This window comes from Notolepis coatsorum (genome assembly GCF_963971535.1).
Source record: "Notolepis coatsorum genome assembly, chromosome: 5".
In the NCBI taxonomy this organism is placed as follows: Eukaryota; Metazoa; Chordata; class Actinopteri; order Aulopiformes; family Paralepididae; genus Notolepis; species Notolepis coatsorum.
In genome coordinates this window covers 159598669-159615647 of record NC_140169.1, presented here as the reverse complement: position 1 = coordinate 159615647, position 16979 = coordinate 159598669, and the positions used below count along the sequence as shown (strand labels likewise).

General features: G+C 48.1%; 1 protein-coding gene across 1 annotated transcript in view; it reads left to right on the top strand.

Annotated features, from left to right (window-relative positions):
- Positions 1–16172, top strand: part of LOC311228443 (electrogenic aspartate/glutamate antiporter SLC25A12, mitochondrial-like) — a gene marked incomplete at both ends in the record, with an annotated part of 77557 nt that extends 61385 nt beyond the window's left edge. Inside the window, 2 exons of the mRNA XM_084314350.1 lie at positions 14935–15032; positions 16159–16172. Of these exons, the coding sequence (XP_084170476.1) occupies positions 14935–15032; positions 16159–16172 (112 nt within the window). The remainder of the gene's footprint in view (positions 1–14934; positions 15033–16158) is intronic.
- Between the last annotated feature and the right edge of the window lie 807 nt (positions 16173–16979).

Here is a 16979-nt window from a genome sequence, read left to right as displayed (position 1 = left end):
AATATTCAGATATAGGTCTCTATGACCATCTAGTGGCGGGGTGGGGGAGTGACTCCAGATTGAGTACAAAAAGGGTGCTATTTTTATAGTAATGCTAGTGTTTCCAGTTAGGAGAGTTTAATTTAATTAAGGAGTTACATTTTTTCAAATTACCAACTGCTTGTGTGTATACACGGTGGTGTATGTGAGAACTTTGTAAAGGAACTCAAAGTGTAGAATAGAGCAACGGACCGCTCCAGAGCAACGGACTGCTCCGTGTTCAGGATAGAGCGACGGTACAGCTCCAGGGCGACGTAGACAGCCCTGTGTAGGGTAGAGCAACGTACAGCTCCAGGGCGACGGAGACAGCCCCGTGTAGGGTAGAGCAACGTACAGCTCCAGGGCGACGGAGACAGCCCTGTGTAGGGTAGAGCAACGTACAGCTCCAGGGCGACGGAGACAGCCCCGTGTAGGGTAGAGCAACGGACAGCTCTGTTGTATGTTAGATAATAGTACGAGTACGTGTATGTGAGTTAGGGGCAGGGAACCAACCTGCTCTGTTGTATGTTAGAGCGATGCTCTGTTGTATGTTATTATCATAATAATAATATCGATATACGGGTTAATTAAATAGTTTAATTATTGAATGGGTTAAATAAGAATTGCACAGAGAGATGAGATGCAGTTAATTAAATAAGTTTAATTATGAAAGAAGAGGGAGTTCGATCTCCAGTGGGGCCTTCTCACACCTAATAAATAGGCAGAGTCTTGAAGACACGTCACCAGAAGATCTGGTGCGCGCCAGGGGCCAACCTGGGATGAAGATAGTGCGTCGAAAAGTGGGAATCGGTTTAGTTGCGGGTGTCACGCCGGAAGACAACAAACAGGGAACAGCCCTGTAGGACAGATATGGGTGTTGAGAAGATGTGAGACTAATAGAGAACAAATAGCGCCATGGGCTGTAGGACACTCACACCGTCCAACAGTCTGAAAGGGCGTGGCCATGGCAGGGGCTTGCAGAGGAAAAATATAGAGAACTGGAGATAACTCCATGGAACGAGCTGCAGGCCCAAAGCCACGGTAGACTAATAGAAAACACAGGGTCGAGTGTACAGAAAAACTGCTGGCGTGGTGTTTCTGCTTTCAGAGTCTGGAGAGGGCCGACGGCGGTGGAGACGAGCCTCAACCAAGATGACCGACGGGGCGGAGACGGCCAACGGGGCGGAGACGGCCAACGGGGCGGAGTCCAGCGGTCGCAGGCGGTGTTGCCCAGGGGAGAACGAGGCGGACATCGGAGGGGGCTTTCCTGCGGAGACGCTGTTTTTAGGCGTTTTGAAACAACAGAGCATGGGCAGGTGTATTGAATGAATCATGGACAAACAGGGACTTCCTTTCAGAGTCAATCAGGAGATCGAGAGATGAGACGGCAGCGAGAAGTCCTGTGTTCATTGATAATAATTGATAGGAGTATGAGATATGAAATACACCTGATGGAGGATTCATATATAAGATATATGTATAGAAGGATATATATATATATATAGAAGGTAGATAAGAGGGAAAACAGTAAAACAACAGGATAGAATTATTGGGAGCAGACAGAGGGGCCCTAATTGTTATGAGTCGTTGGATGTTGTTGGTTTTGGTGGTCTGTTTCGGTTCCCTTTGTGCACGAAGGGGGGCGCAAACGGACATCAGCCAGCAAGATCACTGGGTTGACCGCGGGCCGTCTTCATTTCTTGTGCACAAGAGATGAGGTTGGTTTGCTTCAACCACAGTCTATTTTTGGGTATAATTAATTGAAAAACCAAGTAGTCTGTTGATTCTGAAGGTTGATTAAGAATCAAAGGGGGGAATGAGAGAAACAGGGTTTATTCAATGTATGTGATGTATAGATTGGGGGGAGATGGTAGCATGTAACGGTGCCAGAGAGGTCGAAGTGCATGCTGACGGTGGAGGCAGGAGACGGTGGTTCAGTAGAGCAGGGTGACTGAATAGCAGCACACTGAGCAGGGGATGTTGACATTCCGATCTAAGACACAACATTGATAAGAGCGAGTGTGGGCCCAGAGAGAGCAGGAGGGAGAGGGGTGACATCCTTAAAGAAAACAGTAAAAACTGCGTTTTGATGTGTGTAAAGGTTAAACGCGGTTGTCATGACAGCGCGTCGCATGACAACCAGGAGAGGGGCGGGGGCTGTCGTTGCTATGACGAAGATCTATTAGTCGAACAGTGTTTCCGGGTGTAAGCCAGACCAAGAGCGGCTCTCTCCTCTCATCGAGAGGGGGGGGGGGGGGGGGGGGGGGGGGGGAGGAAGAATGACACATCATCATTAGCTTCGGCTAACGCGAGGAGGGTTTAGGCTAAAAACCAGGCCTGACCACCATTGGACTGAATAGCAGAGGGACGATAGACTGAACACACCGAAAGATCATTAGAAGAGACTTTTCAAGGACAATACAATCTGTTAACATCTGAGCTGAGGCTTCTGTTTATCAAATAAACAACGCTTCTCCTTGTAAGGTATTTCACGTTGTCAAAGTGTCGAATTCTTACGAAGGTGGAGAATTATTATTTGTGGATCGTACTAGCAGGGAGAGATAAGGATTATATCAGCCAGTATCTGAGACGTCAGGACCATTAAAATTACACAACGCAGAGGAATTGGATGGAGAGAGGATAACACAAGAAGACGTGATACTGGCCAGATTGATCAGGATCTAACAGTTGGTTTGCGGATTGCACTAACGGGGAGAGATAAGGATTATATCAGCCAGTGTATGAGACGTCAGGACCATTAAAATTACACAACGCAGACGAGTGGATGGAGAGCCAAACAGACGAAGACGTGATACTGGCCAGATTGATCAGAATCCACATCCAACCAACTAACACATCCAACTGTCTTTCAACTAAGACATCCAACCAACTAACACATCCAACTGCCTTTCAACTAAGACATCCAACCAACTAACACATCCAACTGCCTTTCAACTAAGACATCCAACCAACTAACACATCCAACTTTTCTTTAGTTTTTAATTATGAAGTTAGTGGTTGTTAGTGGCAAAATCTGCATATGGCTCGCTGATAACAAACTATCATTACACATGGGCAAAACAGAGTCCATTCTCTTCGGTTCAAATAACAAACTCAGCAAGACCGACGGCTTCTCAGTTACAGTGGGTGACAATATTGTCACAAGGAAAGATGAAATTACCTACCTGGGTTCCATCCTAGAGGCAAATCTTTCCTGTGACAAAATGGCATCCAATGTAATAAAAAAAGTCAACCAACGAACTAGATTCTTGTACCGGATCTCCTCTCTGGTAAACAAGAATACCCTGAAGACTCTGGCAGGAGCACTCATTCAAGGGTACTACGACTATGCGTGCACCTCATGGTACCAAAGCACCTCAAAGGCGCTTAAAACAAAATTACAAACATCACAAAACAAACTCGTCAGACTACTACTTGACCTGAACCCCAGAACCCACCTCACCCCTACCCACTTTGACAACCTAGGATGGCTTAGAGTAGACGACAGAGTACAGCAACTTGCAATGGGCCTGGTCTACAAGATACACTATACGACCGGGGTACCCATGTACATGTCAAAATACTTCCCAAAGGTCAGTGAATACCACAACCACTACACCAGAGGAAGCTCAACAAATCATGTAAAACCCAGATTCGGCTCAAACAAGGGTCTAAACACGTTTGGCAATTATGCCACAACAATGTGGAACGCCCTACCCAAAGCTGTAAAGGAATGTGAATCACTACCCACATTCAAAACCGCTCTTAAAGAGCACCTACGGGAGGCTGCAATTCGAAACTGGCCACCGTAAATGCCCAAAACCCCCACCACCTCCTAATAGACAGTCTCCTCCCCACCGCATGTATATATTCCCTCACCGCCGTATGTATATTTCTCTCCCACCCACCCACCCCCTCCTAATGTACAGTCCCCTCCCCATCATATATACTCTGTCAGGATCTATGGGTAACAGTACTGTATATTTGAATACCGTTTATGTCACAAATGTATCAGTACTAAATACCTATATGTCCCTATGCCATAAATGTCATGTATGTTGTGTATGTCATAAATGTCTATATGAATTGAAAATGGGGGACCCTGATGGAAACAAGACAAACGTCTTTCTCAGGTCTGCATCCCCTTAACAATTGTATTGAGCCGTACTGTATTGTACCCATTCTGCAATCTGTTAATAAAGTTTTCATTCATTCATTCATGTTATTGTGAAAATTGTATTACCAGATGCAGAATGGGTACAATACAGTACGGCTCAATACACACAATTGTTAAGGGGATGCAGACCTACTTTCTATAGAACTTCATTCTTAGATGCTTCTATTGAAAGTTGTTACGTTCTGGACACCGACTGAGGTCGGTGACCACCCACATTCCTGGCATATGTCACTGGGCTTGTCAACTGTCCTTTCCCTGTCAATTAGTGCTGTCACTTAGGGGTGGTTTCTGATTGGCTGTCACGGGGGTGTGTGTGGAATGTTGGTATTTGGTGTCTATGTAACATACCTGTCTTCTGCTTGTTCATTGTCAGGTCTTCACTAATTGCGTTCGGGGAAAACGCGGACGGTTCAACTCTGGACCTCCAATAAGCTCCTATTTACCTTATTTCCTGCCTGTGCTATTTAGCATTTATCTCTCTTAGAAATTACTCTTGTGTTCTTACTATTAAAGTCGAACCTGTTCAAGAGTAAACACTCTCCGTCTCTGTGATTGCCTTCACCCATTGGAACTCACCTACCTCCATTCTTGACAGAAGACCTGACCATCAGAGTTCCATGGAGGCAATCATGGAGATGCTCCAGGCGCAGAGGGCGGCCCAGGAGCGGATGGAAGAACATCAACAGCTGGTCAGCGCCGAGTTAGTCCGACTCAACGGGATCGTCGGCTCATCCCAAGCGGTGGCGCAGTCGGCGTTGGCCACAGCCCGACAAGCCCAAGAAGGAGTGGCTGGAGTTCAGTCGGCGACGGGAGAAGCAGTGGTCCACGCAGAGGAGAGTCGGGGGGTGTTCGGGGTCCAGGAACGGTCCCGCGAGCCACGACTGCAGGCGCCCGCTCGCTATGATGGATCACCGGATGGATGTCGGGAATTCATCACCCAGTGTCTACTCGTTTTCCGGCTGCAACCACGATAATTTTCATCGGAGATAGCACAGGTAGCGTATATTATCACGCTACTCACCGGTCAAGCTCTCTCCTGGGCTACGGCGGAATTAGAGGCGGGAGCGATAATCTGCGACAGTCTGGACGCCTTTACCCGGGAGTTGAGAAGAGTATTCGATACTTCCCGGGTACTCTCGATCTTCGAGGCTGGCGGCCGTCTTCTCGACTGCCGGCAGGGCCTCCGCACGGTCGCAGCTTACGCTATCAATTTTCGGATCTTGGCTCGGGAGACAGCTTGGTCGGAGAACGTCTGCGTGGTTCTGTTCGTCAGGGGACTCTCAGCGCGGATGCGAGATGCGCTCTCCGCGCGTGAGATCCCCGAGCAGCTGGAAGTGCTGATCAACACCGCCATCAAGATGGACAATCGGCACCAGGAGAGGGAGAAGGAGCGTGTCAACAACACCCAGGTATGTTTTCCTTCTTCTCCTGGTGTTGATACATCCATGCATTATACGAGTGGGCCACTGGGTGATGAATCCATGCAGCTTGGAGCGCTGTCGCTCTCGGACGACGAGAGGCAGCGCTTCATCAAAGAGCGACGCTGTTTCCGGTGCGGTCGCACCGGTCACCGCTTCGGCAGCTGTCGGGTCCAGGCTGTATCAGCTCGGGGCCAGTCGGGAATAGAAGGTGCGCCGTCAGGCTTCGAGAAAGCGCCAGCAGGTGGGCTCATTCCTGCCAAGCCCACTGATTCACGTACATTTTTTGAGGTGGCGATCAACTGTGGGGGTGACATTAGGGGAACTAAGGCTCTCATTGACTCAGGGGCGGCGGGCAATTTTATTCACGTGGGATTGGTGAAGAAGTGGGGAACCCCAGTGGAGGATTTAGGGGTTCCCTTACCGGTTTACGCCCTGGACGGTCGGCCCCTGGGCAGTGGGAGCGTCACCCAGCGCACGGTTCCATTACACATCCGGGTGGCGGGTGGGGAGTGGGTTAAAATTTTTGTCATCTTTTCCCCCTATTCTGTCATGGTGTTGGGTCATCCCTGGTTGTCGTCACATATTCATATTATTAATTGGAGCACGGGCGAACTCTCAACGGCGGCCGACGTCAAGTCGATCGTCAGCGGGAGTTTGCCAAAACCCTTGTCTTCCCCCCCCCTCTTCCCTTTTGTCTCCTCCCTCTTTCTCCAGGATAGTGGGGAGCGTGGTAGATTCTGATCTACCCTCTAATCCCGATTTGATAGGGGTGCCTGAGATCTATTGGGACCTGGCGGACGTTTTTAGCAAAACGCGTGCTAAAGCACTTCCGCCTCATAGATCATACGACTGTCCCATTAATCTTCTACCCCGTACCTCCCCGCCTCGCGGGCGAATGTTCTCTCTCTCACGCCCCGAAACCTTGGCCATGAACACCTACATAGAGGAGGCATTGCTTGCGGGGCACATACGCCCGTCCACTTCCCCTGCCGGCGCTGGCTTCTTCTTTGTTGATAAGAAAGATGGGGATCAAATCAAATTCAAATCAAATTTATTTATAGGGCCCGACAACACACGTTAATGTCCCCATGGGCCGTACAGGTCTTCTTTAAACAAGTTAAGAAGACAACATAACAATAAGTCAAGAACAGAACAAGAACACCATAGGGTCCAAACATTTTTTAGATGAATGCAAATAAATGAAAGAATGCAAGCACTCCCAGACATACCCCACGCGAAGGTAAGGAAAAACTCACTAAAACCTAACAATAGGGAAAAAAGCTCCACAGGCAATGTGGAGGAGAGAAACCTTAGAAGGGCCGTTCAAGGGGGGATCTCCCTTCTTAGATGTCGGTGATAGTAGTGTTGCAGACGGACAGTTGGTAAGCATGCACTCATGTGTGTAGTGAAACACAGATGAGTGCATGCAATAGCAACTGTACATTTTGAAAAATTAAAGATAGAGTTGATAGCGGATCTATTTGAAGCACAGGGGCGGCGCAAGAGGGTCACGTCCTCCCCGTCTTAGTCACGGGACATTCAGCACTCCGGTCGTTGCTCAGGGACAGCCGGAGACAGGGGGAAGGGGGGGTGGCACAGAGAGGGTCGCGAACTCCCCGACATCATCGCGGGACATCCGGCACTCCGGTCACCACTACGAAACCTCCGAAGACAGGGGGGCACGCAGAGGGGGTCGCAATCTCCCGGCCTTCGTCACGGGACGTCCAACACTCCGGTCAACACTCCAGGACAGCAAGTCATAGGAAGACAGGGAGACGGGACAGGCGTTAGACAGCTCATGAGATTGTAGTAGGCGGACATAGCAATAGATACAAGTGGTAGGCATATATGTGAATGGAGTAGATATATGAAGTAAGCGTATTATGTGAATAGAATAGAAGTACTTAACCCAGCAATGAAACCGCGTTGACTGTTAATCTGTTAACAGTCTGTTAATCAGTTGACAGGACCACGGACAGACGGCGGTGAATAACTGATCCAATGCCTCGGAGGTGCATGTAGAGCAGTCACTACAAGCTTGGCCAAGACCCCGAGGCATCCATCACCTTGGTCAGCGCCAGGAGACGGGTACTCAGAGAGAAGGGGGAGGGAGAGGGGGGGGGGGGAGAGGGGGGGGGGGGGGGAAGAGTTAGAGAGTTCCCATGTTTGTGGTGCTGCAAAGGAGCAGACATGTAGTACCCTGTAGTGCCATGTAGTACCCCGTAGTGCCATGTAGTACCCTATAGTACCCCATAGTGCCATGTAGTACCCCGTAGTATCCTGTAGTACCCTGTAGTGCCATGTAGTACCCTGTGGTGCCATGTAGTACCCTGTAGTGCCATGTAGAGCTGTGTAAGCCATGTAGTACCCTGTAATGCCATGCAGTACCAAGTAGTACTCTGTGGTACCATGTAGTACCCTGTACCCTAACTAAACTACCCTATAGTAAACTACCCAGTGGTACCATATAGTACCCTGTACCATAACTAAACTACACAGATTAATCTAAAGGTCAGTCCCCGACCAGGTGAGATCAAGGTAGGTTGAAGGAGAGAGAGAAAAGATGAGTCTTAAGCAGGGATTTAAAAGCTTCGACAGAGCAGGCGCCCCTGATGACGGCAGGTAATTTGTTCCACAGGTAGGGAGCGCGGTAGACAAAGGCTCTGTGGCCGGCGGATTTCTTTTTAACCCTAGGGGTCGATAGAAGCCCCGCATTTTGTGAGCGCAGAGCACGAGCGGGCGAGTATCGGGAGATGAGATCAGATAGATAGAGCGGTGCAAGCCCATTTAAAATTTTGTAGGTGAGGAGTAGCACTTTAAAGTCAGAGCGGGCTTGGATAGGAAGCCAATGTAGGGCGGACAAAACTGGTGTGATGTGATCAAATTTTCTAGTTCTAGTTAGTATCCGTGCAGCGCCCGTGCATTGATTATAGGGGATTGAATGACGTTTCCATCAAGAACCGATATCCTTTACCTCTCATGGACACGGCCTTTGAGTGCTTACAGGGGGCACAGGTCTTTTCTAAACTTGACTTACGTAATGCATACAATCTGGTCAGGATTAGAGAAGGAGACGAGTGGAAGACTGCATTTAACACACCCAATGGGCACTATGAGTATTTGGTCATGCCCTTTGGTTTGGCTAATGCTCTGGCAGTCTTCCAAGCCCTAGTTAACGACGTGGTGCGAGACTAAGTTTGTTTACTTAGATGATATTCTGATTTTTTCTCGCGATATGGTGCAACACCAACTGCACGTTCGGGAGGTGCTAGACCGTCTCCTCAAGCATCAACTATTCATTAAGGCTGAGAAGTGTGTGTTTCACACTGACACCGTGTCCTTCCTGGGCTTTGTGTTGACAAAGGGCGATCTGCGCATGGATCCAGCCAAGGTGAGTGCAGTTTTGGACTGGCCACGGCCTTCGTCGCTCAAGGGGTTACAACGTTTTTTGGGCTTTGCAAATTTTTACAGGCGCTTTATTCGCAACTTTAGCGCCTTAGCCAATCCATTAACAGCTCTCACTAAGTCCTCTCTCCCTGGCTTTGAATGGTCGCCTAGGGCAGAGTCGGCCTTCTGTGATCTTAAACGTCGATTTACATCCGCTCCTGTATTGATCCGCCATGACGCAGAGGTTCCGTTCATTGTGGAGGTGGATGCCTCTGACATCGCGGTGGGGGGGGTGCTCTCTCAGAGATGCTTAAAGGATGGGAAAGTGCACCCGTGTGCTTTTTTCTCTCGCCGTCTGTCACCAGCCGAGCGTAATTACGACGTGGGTAATCAGGAGTTATTGGCGATCAAATTGGCACTGGAGGAGTGGAGACATTGGTTAGAGGGGGCGACACATCCTTTCATTGTTTGGACTGATCATAAGAACTTGGCTTACATCCAAGGGGCTAAACGCCTTAACGCTCGCCAGGCCAGGTGGACGTTGTTCTTCACACGATTTCGATTTACCATCTCCTATAGACCCGGCTCCAAGAATATCAAACCTGACGCTTTGTCGCGCCAGTTTGATCTTCCTGGTCGGGAGGAGCAGCCCCATCCCATTATTCCACCGGCCTTGATTTTGGCACCCGTGTCTTGGGGCATAGAGAGGGTGGTAAGGTCGGCGCTAACGCGGGAGCCCGATCCGGGTGGGGGTCCTCCGGGACGGTCGTATGTTCCCAAGGCGGCGCGCTCACGCTTGCTACAGTGGGCACATGCGTCATCCCTCACCAGCCACCCAAGGGCAACCAGGACCCTGGAATTTATCCGTAGGAGGTTCTGGTGGCCGACAGTGGAGGGGGATACGCGTTCCTTTGTGGCGGCCTGTCCGGTGTGCGCACGTAGTAAGACCTCTCGACGGGCACCGGCGGGTCTCCTCCGACCACTTCCTATTCCTAAACGACCCTGGTCACACATATCTCTGGACTTTATTTCTGGTCTTCCCCTTTCGGACGGGTTCACCACCATTTTGGTGGTGGTGGATCGGTTCTCTAAGGTGGCTCACTTTGTCCCTCTCCCCAAGCTTCCATCGGCCCGGGAGACTGCTGATTTAGTTATACAGCATGTCTTTCAGGTCCACGGGCTGCCAGTGGATATCGTGTCGGACCGGGGTCCTCAGTTCGCCTCCAGGTTCTGGAAGGCGTTTGCCGCCGGCCTCGGCGCCTCTGTCAGTCTGTAGTCTGGGTTCCATCCGCAGTCGAACGGGCAGACGGAGCGGGTCAACCAGGATTTGGAGGGGGTCTTGAGATGTTACGTTGCCGGTAGTCCGGCAACGTGGAGTAGGAGGTTGGCTTGGGCTGAGTATGCGCATAATACCCTTCTCTCCTCTTCTACCGGTATGTCTCCCTTTCAGTGCCAGTATGGTTTTCAACCTCCTCTGTTTCCCGAGCAGGAGCAGGAGGCGGAGGCCCAGGCACATGTGGCTCGCTGTCGCAGGACGTGGAAACAGGTTCGGAAGGCGCTACAGAAGGTTTCGGTTAGTACCCAACGGCAAGCTAACCGTAAGCGTCGTCCGGCTCCAGTTTACCGTCCAGGGCAGCGGGTTTGGCTTTCCACCCGGGATCTCCCTCTCCGGGTGGAATCCAAGAAGCTGGCTCCTCGCTTTATAGGACCATTTAAAGTGATTCATCGGGTTAATCCAGTGGCTTACAAGGGTTCATCCGACGTTTCATGTGTCCCTGTTGAAGCCATTCCTCTCATCGCCCTTGGTCCCGCCACTGCCTGTGGTTCCTCCGCCCCGGTTTATTGGCGGTCAACCCATTTACACGTGCGGAGGATACTGGGTTGTAGGCAGAGGGGTAGGGGGTTTCAGTTCTTGGTGGATTGGGAGGGGTACGGGATAGAAGAGCGTTCTTGGGTGCCTCAAAGGGATATTTTAGATCCCGGCCTGATCGTTGATTTCCGGCGGCTGAATCCCGAGGCCCCTAGGTGAACGTCTGGTGCCGTTCGTCGGGGGAGGGTACTGTTACGTTCTGGACACCGACTGAGGTCGGTGACCACCCACATTCCTGGCATATGTCACTGGGCTTGTCACCTGTCCTTTCCCTGTCAATTAGTGCTGTCACTTAGGAGTGGTTCCTGATTGGCTGTCACGGGGGTGTGTGTGGAATGTTGGTATTTGGTGTCTATGTAACCTACCTGTCTTCTGCTTGTTCATTGTCAGGTCTTCACTAATTGCGTTCGGGGAAAACGCGGACGGTTCAACTCTGGACCTCCAATAAGCTCCTATTTACCTTATTTCCTGCCTGTGCTATTTAGCATTTATCTCTCTTAGAAATTACTCTTGTGTTCTTACTATTAAAGTCGAACCTGTTCAAGAGTAAACACTCTCCGTCTCTGTGATTGCCTACACCCATTGGAACTCACCTACCTCCATTCTTGACAGAAAGTAGGTAAAAAAAAATAAAAATAAATTGCAATTAATAAATCAATCAATTCGCGCGATTTTTATTTTGTTCTACAATGACTCATGACCTATCAATTACATCATCCAACATTGTTTAAGCAACTAACACATTGTGTGTGTGTGTGTGTGTGTGTGTGTGTGTGTGTGTGTGTGTGTGTGTGTGTGTGTGTGTGTGTGTGTGTGTGTGTGTGTGTGTGTGTGTGTGTGTGTGTGTGTGTGTGTGTGTGTGTGGTGTGTATGCGACCGAGTGAGTGTGTCTGGAAGCCAGACAGTGGGAGAGAGTGAGCTCTGGCAAGGAAGGGGAAGAAGAAAAAAAAATTGCTAATTAATCAATCAATCAATCAATCAATTAGTGCGATTTTTATTTTGTTCTACAATGACTCATGACCCATCAATTACATCATCCAACATTGTTTAAGCAACTAAGACATTGTGTGTGTGTGTGTGTGTGTGTGTGTGTGTGTGTGTGTGTGTGTGTGTGTGTGTGTGTGTGTGTGTGTGTGTGTGTGTGTGTGTGTGTGTGTGTGTGTGTGTGTGTGTGTGTGTGTGTGTGTGTGTGTGTGTGTGTGGGTGTGTATGCGACCGAGTGAGTGTGTCTGGAAGCCAGACAGTGGGAGAGAGTGAGCTCTGGCAAGGAAGGGGAAGAAAAAAAAAATGCTAATTAATCAATCAATCAATCAATTCGCGCGATTTTTATTTTGTTCTACAATGACTCATGACCCATCAATTACATCATCCAACATTGTTTAAGCAACTAAGACAGTGTGTGTGTGTGTGTGTGTGTGTGTGTGTGTGTGTGTGTGTGTGTGTGTATGTGTGTGTGTGTGTGTGTGTGTGTGTGTGTGTGTGTGTGTGTGTGTGTGTGTGTGGGTGTGTGTGTGGGTGTGTGTGTGGGTGACTGGGTGTGTATGCGACCGAGTGAGTGTGTCTGGAAGCCAGACAGTGGGAGAGAGTGAGCTCTGGCAAGGAAGGGGAAGAAGAAAAATAAATTGCAAATTAATCAATCAATCAATCAATTCGCGCAATTTTTATTTTGTTCTACAATGACTCATGACCCATCAATTACAACATACAGAATCGCTTTATATTTAGTCGTTATGACGCTATCAACATATCCATTTGTTAAAGATTATTGTCCGCCATCTTGTTTTTTCCGAAAAATCCGCACGGCGGAGTGATGTGATTCGGTTGTGGGCAGGTCCTGGGACCAGGAGCGTGGATTGTGACAGATACATACGTGTAAATGGACTGTTTCAGCCAATCAGAATCGAGAAATTTGCATGCCGTTGTATAAGGCTCAATACACACAATTGTTAACTCATTCAGCGCCAGGGGTCGCTGTTTACCTTACTGTTGAAATGCCATCGCCTTTTAATACGTGGCTGTGTTTGCAGGCCTAAATTGCCATTGAGTTTCTTCCGGTCAAGATGCAAAAAACAGATAATTTTTCCATCCATACATTTCCGTTTTATACCGTCGTGAATATGAGTGTAGTTTCAGGGCGGTCTGGTGTAATTTCCAAAATGCTTCGTAATGGCTGGCAACGTGTATTCTAGTAAAAGTGTTATCGTTTCTTCCCTGGACTAGCTACCCTACTGTTCTCAAATCAAATTTAGATTATCGGTATTATGTTTCATCATGGATGCATGAAGGGGGGGGGGGGGGCGCCCCTCCGTGCTTTGATCGCTACCAACGGAACACGCCACACACACACGCTCCCGATCGCATGAAGGAATTTTTGGATCAATGCAATATTGATACCATTTAGCCCTTACCTTCACCAGGATCTGTCCCGAAAAGAATATTCCAATTATCTGATCGCCATTCCGAGTACTGATCGCGATCGTGTTTCCAACGTAATCCAGCAATGAACATGAACCCGGGGGCCCGACCCTCGTTGATGCATGTGTTCTAAGCGATTGCCCTGCCTGAGTAGTTAGACCCCGCCCGCTGGCCGCAGATCGGCCCAGACACCAAGCCACATCATTTCAAATGGAGTGCAATAGCAGCCACAAGGCGGCAGGTGGCGGTATTGGACTTTTGCAATCTCAGACCCATCCCCAGTGATAACACACAGCTGCCTGCATGTTTATGAATGGAAATATCGAATAAAAGAAATAACGATCATAATAACGAATTTACTCGTCGTTGGCAATTAAAGAGTTAATGCAGACCAGAGAAAGACTTTCGTCTTGTTTACAGCAGGGTCCCCCATTTTCAATTCATCATAACATATATGACATACATGCCATACAAATATACAGTACTGTTACATCCAGACATTTATAACATATACAAGATATACAAATATACAGTACTGTTTATTTACAGACAGAGTTTCTAAAAGAGAATATATACATTCATTTTTGTATATTGCACATTTTGTATAACTGCACATTGTATATTACTGTTGCACTTTACTGTTACATTTGCACTCTGGTTGGATGCCAAACTTATTTTTGTTGTACTGTACTTGCGCTGTATGATGACTATAAATGTTTTTAATCTAATCTAATCTATTTGACATGCCCAAAATAAGACAACATACAAGATATAACTACGATAGAAGCGCAATACAAAGAATCACTGACGCCAAACTTCTTTTGGTTGTACTGTACTTGTGCCGCATGATGACAATACATTTGAACCGAATCACCTGACGCCGGCGATGATAGACGCAGGGTTTGCAACAACAACAACAACAACCACAACAACAACAACAACAACAACACCAAAAAAAATGCTGGATTCTGCGTACCATGCTGCTATACGTTTTGTAACGGGTTTCAACATAAAAACAGGGCATATAGAATGTACATTAAACAAAAAACATACAAATCAAATACAAACACAGAAGGCCATTTGTGCAGTCTGAGGCATAGTCTAGCAACGTTCAAGACAGGGGAGGGGAGAATTGGATACTACGAGATTGGGATGGGAGAAAAATTGAAAAAATGGGGAGAAAAAGTGGATCCAAATTATAATAATTTTTTTTGATGCAGTCAGAGCTTGGTAAAGCTGCATTCTCCCACTATGCTCCCTTTTTATGGAATACGCTGCAAGTGAAACTTTGTCTAGAGGCACTTCCTACTGTGAATGCTTTTAAAGGTATATGCTACGACTAGCCCTTCATGAAACATGTAACTGTTTTACCTGATGCTATTGCTGATCTGATTATGCTTCTTGCCCACTGCACAAATGGCCTTCTGTGTTTGTATTTGATCTGTATGTTTTTTTGTTTAATGTACTGTATATTCTATATGCCCTGTTTTTATGTTGAAACTTGTTGTGTGCCGTGTCGGTCAGGAGGACTCCCTGGAAGAAGAGATCTTGTATCTCAATGGGACATTCCTGGATAAATAAAGGATAAATAAATTAAAAATTAAAAAAACAAACGGTGCTTCTCCCCTGCTGTTTGTGCCGTCCAGGCGGCTGAACTATTCGGACATCGAGAGGATCGCGCCGCTGGAGGAGGGAGCCCTGCCGTACCACCTGGCCGAGGCCCAGAGACAGGTACCCACCACCGGCAGCTCTGACACACCTCCTGCTCCTCCTCCTCCTCCTCCTCTCTCCTCCTCCTCCTCCTCCTCCTCCTCCTCCTCCTCCTCTCCTCCTTTTATCTGTCCCCTTTTTCCTGTTTCCCCAAAGTACACAGTACCCCCAAAATCGCCTTTTTGCTTTTTCCTAAACATGTCTTCTATGAAACTAGTGACAATAAAACGTCAATAACACACATTTAGTTGTTTATTTGACTTCACTTTGCCTGATTGCATCCATACATGTGCGCATATTTAATGGTGAAGTGCCTCATTTGCATAATATATAAACATAAAACTCAGAAAACTTGCAATATATTTTTTCTTATTTTATATGTACATAACAAACTGGGAACGTTTCATAGTGATATCTATTCAATTTTTTTTTTTTGCCTATTAAGGGGTCCTGTCTAGCCTTAAAAAAATGTTAGATCCCAGAGGGGATCAATAAAGGAATATCTTATCTTATCTTAAAAAGGAGCGAAAAGGGTGGGTTTGGTGGTTCGACGGCTGGATTAGCAGAGTGCCTGCGCGCGCCTCTCGCCCCCCCTGTGAAGTGCATTACACAAAAAAAACAAAAAAAAAACTCCCCGGATAAAAGTCCCGCCAATTATGGGTATAATAGCAGCAGGGAGAGCTTGTTGTGAGGCTCCGCTACGCTTCCCCTCTGAAAGGCTACCTCCACTTTAGAGCCCGACAGCAGCGCTGGACAACATGTGCATCAGACGGGCAATCACACACATCTGAGAGGCTAATAGGGGCTTTTATCAGCGTGGGTCTTTCTTCAGGAGCCTCGTGAGGGGCCTTCGGACGAAAGTCTTGTTTGGAGTGCGGAGGTGGGGGAGGGGGGGGGGGGGGTTGGCCGAGGGAGAGGGGGAGGGAGGGGGGGGGGTTTGGTTCGGGGATGTGGGAGAATGAAATGGTTCCTGCCTCTTCACCGGATGACACATCTCTCTAACATCAGGCTGTGGTCGGGGGGTGGGGGGGGGTTGACCGAGGGGTGGGGGCCACTCCGGGAACTCTGCTCGGAGGTCTGGAATTTGATTCTCGAGGGGGGGGGAAGCGTAGGAAAGACACGAACATGTTGGCATGTCTTTAGGTCCCCGGCCCCTTTAGTGGAAGTGGGCTAATTGTTTAAACCCTTTGATCAAGGCCTCCATCTTGTTAGCATGCAGCCTTCACTGAAAGCAGCTGGTCGAGGAGGAGGGGGGAGGAGGGAGAGAAGTCCTCTCTTATCTGGCCCGGGGGGGGGGGGGGAGTCACTCGCTGGCCTCACTAGCATGTGGGCACTCTCTCTCACTGCGACTGACTCTTTGACTCAGATGTTATATTCATGTCGATCCTTATCCGCTACAACATGGAAAAAGCTTGTCAGCCCGTCAGGCAGCGCGTGAGAAAACAACGTGGCGTCCTCCGCTTTCATCATCATGGAGCAGAGATCGCAGGAGATAACGGGAGCATACAGTATGTCTGTTTTTTCTGGTGCAAAAATAAAAGAGGACCTTCAACCTTGCCTCAAATAGATCCGCCATCAGCTCTATTTGAAATTTTTCAAAATGTTCAGTTGCTATCGCATGCACTTATCTGTGTTTCACTACACATATGAGTGCATGCTTTACCAACTGTTTCACCTGTTTTACTGCAACACTACTATCACCGACATCTAAGAAGGGTGATCCCCCCTTGAACGGCCCTTCTAAGGTTTCTCTCCTCCACATTGCCTGTGGTGCATTTTTTTCCTATTGCTAGGTTTTATTGAGTTTTTCCTTTATTTTCCTTTATTTGATTATTTTACATTTTCTTGGATTTCATGTTTTTTTGTGTGTTGTTGTTGATTTATTGTGATGTTTCTTCTTGACTTGTTTAAAGAAGACGTGTCCGGCCCATGGGGACATTAACGTGTGTTGTCGGGGCCTTACAAATACATTTGATTTGAT